Source organism: Lepisosteus oculatus, chromosome 23, assembly GCF_040954835.1.
Source record: "Lepisosteus oculatus isolate fLepOcu1 chromosome 23, fLepOcu1.hap2, whole genome shotgun sequence".
In the NCBI taxonomy this organism is placed as follows: Eukaryota; Metazoa; Chordata; class Actinopteri; order Semionotiformes; family Lepisosteidae; genus Lepisosteus; species Lepisosteus oculatus.
In genome coordinates this window covers 3,333,904-3,341,679 of record NC_090718.1, presented here as the reverse complement: position 1 = coordinate 3,341,679, position 7,776 = coordinate 3,333,904, and the positions used below count along the sequence as shown (strand labels likewise).

Here is a 7,776-nt window from a genome sequence, read left to right as displayed (position 1 = left end):
CTTAAAACAGTAAAGACTGAGAATAAGTCTTCTTTATTAAGACTTAATTAAGGCTGATAAGAATGTATACAACAAAAGGAAAAGATTAATCGAGGTAAACTACAGAAAAAAAAATACTTGTATACAGAATCATCGTAGAACCCTTCTGCCAAATAGGCCTACAAGTATCGGTTAATAGTCTTGGCAAAACCAACAAATGTGAAATTATGCATTCTATATTATATACATATATTATTTATGCATTCTTATAAGAATAAGAGGCTGCATAAAATTACACAGGTTTCTGATATACTAGCATGAAAGACATAAAATATTACAGTAAACTGCCCCCTCATGTTCCTTGCCCCATAATCCTTTCTCTGTACATAAGGCACAGCCTAGAAACATGTGATGGTCAGTCTATCACAATCAAGCAAGACATGAATTAGCCCCTCTCCGCATGCTCAGCCCACATTTTGCTTTTTTCAGGGAATTTTTATATATCATATATCAAGGTCACACAGCTGTAGTCGTCACCATGGGATCCTGCAGTGGCTGCACACAGCGGAGAGTCTAAGGAGACAGGGGCAGGGAGCTGCCTTCACAGATCCTGGACTTTTTCTTACTACAGTCCTGATCGTTCCAGTTCTTCAGGCCGATTGCCTTATCAGCAGAAGCCAAACAGGCCGTATTGTTTTGGAAATTACCAGGCTGATTTTGGATCCAGTACCTGAAACACAGCAGTAAGACGGTTACGGCGTATAAACACTCACACAGCCCATCAGCGTCACAGAGGAAAGGCTGAGACACTGTTAGTGCTACATTTCCCTCTGTCCAGCCGATAGAGGACACTGCTAGTGCCATTGCTATCCATCACCTGTCCGAAATGTCAGGATCAGGGTGTGTTCAGACAGGGGTAAGTCAACGACAGCACCTTCCACTGCTCTTACCATTCAATGGGTTGAGTGCCGTCCACCCAGATCCAGGTCCCCTTTCCAGCTGCATCACTCAGTCCCATCCAGTATTCCCGTCTTTTCATGTGTTTTGTGACAAACTCCTGAGCACAAGACAGAATCACACATCTTGGCCACAAATAAAGAGGCAGAATCCAAAGAGGTATCCTGGATCATTCAGCCACTAGCAACCAAATGGTGGTTCTAACACTACTTACTGTGTACCATATGAATACAACCAGCTGAAAGGGCTCCTTTGGGCTGTATCCAAGGAGAAGCAGGTTTTTCTGCTCTCTCCTGCTGAACATTCACTCTACAAGCCTACAGGTTCTGTGCCTCTTCACTAAAATTAAGAAAAGGTCCTGAGCTACAGCTCAAATGGCCATACTGTTTGCGGCTTTCACTCAGTCAGTGACGTTCACCATTGTGAACTTCAACAATACCGTCATGTTGTAAAGGGTCACATTAGATTTCAGGATATGACCACATAAACGGAGGGGGGTCGTGCCACTTTTTAATGTTATAGGAGTGGAGTTTTCCCTATCCAGAAAGCAGTATAATTAGCATAATAACTGGCAGACAAAAATCTTTATGAGAGCAAGATTAAGATCCAGGGTCTCCAATTTGTTTGAGAATGATGACTCGTTGTCTTTCCATTCCTTTTTTAATTGTTTTTATTTTGTTCCACAAATGTTGTTTTGGTCCCTGTGAGTAGTTAGTGTAGCAGTTTAAGAACACACAACCTCCTACCTGTTCCCCTCTGCTGTCTATAGCCACCAGGTCAGCTCCCTGGTTCCTGCAGGCAGTACGACTGTCATTCCAGTTCAGTTTATCAGTAGAGAAGTAGTAACACTTGTGGCTGAAGAGCTCCCAGCCCCAAGGACAAGGTCTACACTCTTTCACTGCAGAGTAAGAACAGACAGCAGCTCATATCAGTACAGTTCTCTCTCCAGCACGGTGCATCAGCCCAACACATTTCTTCACTGTAGAAGAGTCACAGATTAAGCGTTCTTCAGAAAATCAATGCAACTGTATGGTTATATTTCATCTTTTTTCTAGTATTTAATTTTTGCAAATCATTCACAATATCAAGATGGTACATATTTGAGTTAAATCACATTGTAATTAGTAGCATAGCCCCTGACTTATCTTGTTTCCCTGTGACTGACACAGTCCTCAGGTGAGAACAGGCCTCATCAAGAAGCACTGCCCTCATGTTACAGTTTCTTTATAAACAGTGTCTCCTCCCTGTAATAACCTGAGACACACATACTATCAAACCCCTGTGCCAAGGCGGAATAACAGCTGATATCTGTTTGTAATATCTGATATCTGAAACTGAGGTTTTAGTTGAGGTCGCCTGTGATTTCAAAAGATGGAACAACAGAGTAAGAGAAGGAAGGACAGAACCTTATGCTGCTTATTTTACTGTAATCAGCTGCTGCTGACAGATACTGCTCATAATGAAGACTCTAGCTGACATTTCAAATACATCAAAACGTTACACTGAAACAGAGGACACTTCAAACTTAGTGCAAATCAAACAATGCACAAGTAAAGCTTCAAATTATTCTCATGAATTCAGTAAGTAATACAGAAAACAACTTTATTAACAGTGGAAAATACTGTACCCAAAAGCCCTCTTTTAAAATGCTGAACTTCAGGTAACAGTACATTCAACTGCACATTTCCTTCCATTGTATTTCCAAAAATCTCATTTTTAAGAAGTCCTTCATGGTCAGCTTTTCTTTCCTGCAGTACAATCGGCAGGATTTATGTGAAAGTGTGATCCAGGAGTGGAGAGCCCATTTGAGTCAGGGAGTTGCCCAGAGCTGCGTGTGACAGGGACAGGAGGGGGCAGGGATCACGCATGCTGCAGCTGTGGAACAGACGGCTTGCAGGCTCGTGAGCCGAGTACCACACACAGAGAATTTAGGGCTGCAACTGGCCAGGGACCTGGAGTGTGGCAAATAATCCTGGGGAGTCAAGACAGAGGTCCCAAATGCAAATGCAAATGAACAATAAAATTAATAATAACAATAATAATAATAATAATAATAATAATAATAATAATAATAATAATAATAATAATTATGAAGTGCTTTACAGATAATGGTACCAATGTGTTGCCCCCACCTGGATGATGCAACGGCAGCCATTATACACCAGTCCACTCACCACACATCAGCTCTCAGTGGGGAGGAGAACAGAGTGATGAAGCCAGTTCAGAGATGGGGATTATTAGGAGGCCATGATTGGTAAAGGCTGATGGGATTTTTTTTTCCCCCCAGGACACTGGGGAACACCCCTACTCTTTTCTAGAAACGCCCTGGGATTTTTAATGGCCACAGAAAGTCAGGCCCTTGGATTTATATCTCATCTGAAGGCTGGCGCCTCTCCCCAGTATAGTATTCCCATCATTAGGGACATCAGGACTCACAACAGAATTCAGGATGACCACTCCCTACTGGCCCCGCTAACACCTCTTCCAGCAGCAACCTTAGTTTTTCCCAGGAGGTCTCGCATCCATGTACTGGCCAGGCTCACACCTGCTGAGCTTCAGTGGGGAGGCCAGCTGTGAGATGCATGATGATGTAGCTGCTGGCATATGAGAACATCCTCCTCTCTCCTCCTAAACTCCCTCCTACAAAACTCCATGCTCTGCTCCCTGCTCTGAAACGCTCTCCTCTGTCCTGCAAGACGCCTTCCTTTCTCCTCCAAACACCTTGGGGTCTGTTGAGCACAGTGCATGGAGGTCTGTAGGACAGAGGAGGGATGAGGATGTTCTAATGTGGACACTGCATGACATAGCCCTGAGCCCTGAGTATTTACAGTATACCGAGGAACACCTGAAACGTGTGTGGTTGTAACCGAATCTCCAGCTGGATTAGATTCAGGCAGCAGCTAGAGATGGCAGCCAGGTAAAGTGAAGGGCAAATCCACCGGTTACAAAATAAAATATTCCATATTGAAAAGATTCGTTTGGAAGGCTTGTACAAATGTCTGTAGGTAAAGCTAATAAAAGTAATAAAGGACGTTGACTATTCCAGCACAACCAGGATTTGACCTTGTCAACTAGTTTGGAATCATTTAAACACCTATAGATGGTTTGACACAAACAGGGTTATTTAAGAAGTTGTGAAGAGCAATGTGTTCCCGATACACTGTTTCTCAGTTACTTTACAGCCTGACCATGAAAAGACAACTAGGAATGGGATTAATGGTGTCAGCTCACCCAGTGTTTTTTGGTCTGTGATAGAGCAGTACTGATCCACAGGAAAGTGCCTTCTCAGCTCAGTGATCACAGACCAGAGTTTTCTTGTGTCTTTCTGCAGCTCCTCTTTGACTACAATCAGGTTGCTGTAGCCTGCAGACAGGTTTCTATAGTCCACCTGTAGCTTGTCATGGGCTGCAGTCAGGTTCCTGAAATCCTTTAGTAACCTTTCATTGGCTCCAGTCAGGTTCCTGATGTCCTCCTGTAACTTGTCTTTGGGTGCAGTCAGATTGCTGTAGTTCATTCTCAATTGATCCTGGCCCTTCAGCTCACCATTATCTGTAAAGATAAATATTCAGTTATTGCAATGTCTCAAAACACAAATATCATCTCCTATACTTCCCTCTTGGAGCATCTTGATTAATGAGACAGGAGCTGTCAGATTACAAGCCTAAATCATCCAGTATCCCAATCGCTTCTCATCAGCTTTTGTATATCAGAGCTGTACTTGTTTTCATTGACCAATTACTGAATATGAATAGTAGTGAACAGTGAAAGTAGTGAAAGGAATCAAAGTTAATTTTGAGGGCCTACCTCATTCTCCCTACTGTTCTGTTTTGTAGAACCGCTGATGTCATTAACATATTAAGATAAGATAAGATAAGATCACTTTATTAGCCATATACAATTTCTTGCATTAGAAATTTGTCTTTTCGCATACCCCTGCTTGCTCTCCATGAGACACCAAGACAGGGAGAGAGAAGTTAGGGGTCAGAGTGCAGGGTCAGCCATTTATACAGCGCCCCTGGAGCAGCTGGGGTTAAGGGCCTTGCTCAGGGGCCCAACGGAGTAGGATTCCTCTGCTGGCCGTGGAATTTGAAACGGCAACCTTCCAGCCACAGGTGCAAATCCTTAGCCACAGTGCCACCACTCTGCCCTGATTATCATTATCAATACATTATAATTTGACATCAGAGAGAAACCCACACAACACTTCAGTCTATGACTCCAGAATATATAAGGAACACATTTAGGAACCCACTGTAAAGGATCACTACACATCAAAACTAGAATTAGTCATATTGCAAGCTAAACACATGCTGTTACACTTACAGGAGAAAAACAGGGCTATGACGACAATCACTAAGACAGGACAAAGGAACCCCAGACACACTGCAGCCAGTCTATAGGGAAGAGGGATGGGTGGAGCTTTCACTGTGGACACAAAAACAAGAGAAATGCTATCTGGTCATAAGTGGAGATCCATAAGGTTCAGTGTTGGAAACATTAGGGTTTCCTTATAGAAATGATAGAGTACCACCATCAAATCTAATATATTTTCCCATGATGAAATGCAACATGACAATGCTAAGGTGATCTGCCCAAACCTGGATACAGCTCTGTTAGATCAGCTACAAAGTCACATTCTATAAAATAATCAAGATCACATGGGATAACTCTTAAAAAAAGTCATTTCTTCTGAAAGCCTAGTGCATAATGTCAAAATTGGGATTGATAGTATCCAAAACTACATGAAATGTGGACCCAGTAAAATGAGACAGATCATTGATCGGATCATTGTGCAACTTGCTACTGTATTGCCATCACAGTGTAGGTCTTTCCCTCACTGCCTAGATCATAGCAGCACAGCTCATTCACACTTCATTACTACTGCATGATAACACTTACTGTATTACTTAACAGGGGAAAAGTACCTTTTGGGTTTATTCTAAGTGTTGAAGGAGCTGTACTACAGCATGACATTAAAATAAAATACCAATGAAGTACTGCAGAATTCAAATTAGATCGCAATAATCCAATATCAATAATCTACTGTGATGGAGCCACACCCACCTCACAGCTCTGTGTCTGACCAAGACAATTTCATATGCATTGGAAGAAAAAAAGACCCATGACTGACCTGGTGGTCTGGGAGGAGGTGCTATCTGGGCTGAGGGAGATCTTCCCATCTTCACCTCTTCATAGGTTGCTTCATCCTGTTTCACTAACCCAGAGAGACCTAGGGATTTAACACACGTATCATTTCTGAAGAACATGAATACAATATAGGCTCATAAATAGGAATACCTTAAAAGGCCTTTCATTTGCACAGCATTACTATTTTTAACCCCAGTAGATGCTGAAACGTCAGTTCTTACATTGACAGCCTTGAGATTACAGTAATCTAACCTTCCTTGTGCTAATTCCCAAACAATACTTCAGGAACTATAACTATTGAATTTAATAAACTGGGTGAGCCACACAAAGCTTTAAATGGCACAGTTCCTTCTTATATTATTGATTTATTAGATGACTATTGTGGTGATTTGCTGACTTGACTTTGTCTGGGTGCTTCTACAGTCATGCCCAGATTTTCAAATTCCCTGCCAAATACTACAAGGAATTCCAAATCGCCAGTGAAGCTCAAAAGCTCATTTATAGACCCACTTGAGCTTAGATTGCACCTCAATTTGAAAATGTAAGATTCTTATTATAGATATTAGCTGCAAGTTGACTCTTTTGTTGCAGAAGACAATGCTTAAGAGCCAAGATAAGAGGAACACTGATATCATGGGCAAAAACCATTGTTCACTTCCTGTAAAAACTCCTTCTCTGGCTGGGCAGTAAGAGTAAAATTATCTTGCTGAGGAAGACTGAACTCTCTCCACAGACAGAGCACTAGGGTGGAAGATGAGGAAGGCAACAAGAAAGATCAGATCAGAACTTGATCAGACATGGACACTACCAATCTGTGTAGGACCTTTAACAACATTGTCCTTTGTTGTTAGATAGAAAAATGTGATGTTTACTACACTGCAGTGTTTCCCCTGTGGTCAGTCACCATAGTAACCTGCACACTTCTTTGAGAAACCACACAGTGACCACAAGTGTTTCAAAATACTGTATACTACGCAAATTTGAAAATTACTAAGCACAATAGTTGCAAAGCTCCAAAAAACAAACTTGAAAACATACCTGGGTAAAAATGCAATTAGCAGGTTATTATTAAAAAAGCTAACAATAAAACTGCAAAATTCAAATTGGGTTGCATTAATACAATATTGATATGTACTGTAAGGGAGTCACACCCACCTCTGCTTGTCTATCAAGGAAACAGTTTCTATTTCATTGTAAGAAAAAGACTTATGACTGACCTGGTGCTCCAGGATGAGGTGCTGTCTGGGCTGTTGGAGATCTTGCCATCTTCACCTCTGCATAGGTCACCTCATCCTGTTTCACTGACAGGGACAGGGCTCCAGTAATTTATCACACATATTCATATCATTTCTGGAGTGCAAGAGGACTGCACTGAGGAAGCTCTTCAGACTGGGTTTATTGCAATATAATGATAGCTTCATCAAGCCAAGATCCATCAAGCCACGATTTTTCCAGGATCGCATTGTACGAATGTGCTTTTCCATCAACATATAATGTATCGGAGCCATTTCTGTCCAGATCTCCACAGCAGCCGAAGACAGAAACAGCTCCTGTCAGTTCACTGGATGCCCTACTAAAACCAGTTGATTCTAGAGGCCTCCTTCTTTTTCATGAGCTGTATTAGCAATGTTTCTACAGTAATTTCATCAAAGGGTTAACCCTGCAGTCTTCATAAATTCCATTCTGGACCTA

The 7,776-nt window shown here is 41.8% G+C and overlaps 1 protein-coding gene across 1 annotated transcript; it reads right to left on the bottom strand.

Moving 5' to 3' along the window:
• Positions 1-292: 292 nt before the first annotated feature.
• Positions 293-7,378, bottom strand: LOC102685980 (CD209 antigen-like protein B). The gene is made up of 7 exons (XM_015337898.2): positions 7,302-7,378; positions 6,068-6,166; positions 5,260-5,361; positions 4,168-4,485; positions 1,683-1,834; positions 930-1,036; positions 293-709 (listed from the first exon to the last, which is right to left on the bottom strand). The coding sequence occupies exons 1-7, from the start codon at positions 7,348-7,350 to the stop codon at positions 553-555; spliced, it is 984 nt and encodes a 327-aa protein (XP_015193384.2). The 5' UTR covers positions 7,351-7,378; the 3' UTR covers positions 293-552.
• Positions 7,379-7,776: the final 398 nt, after the last annotated feature.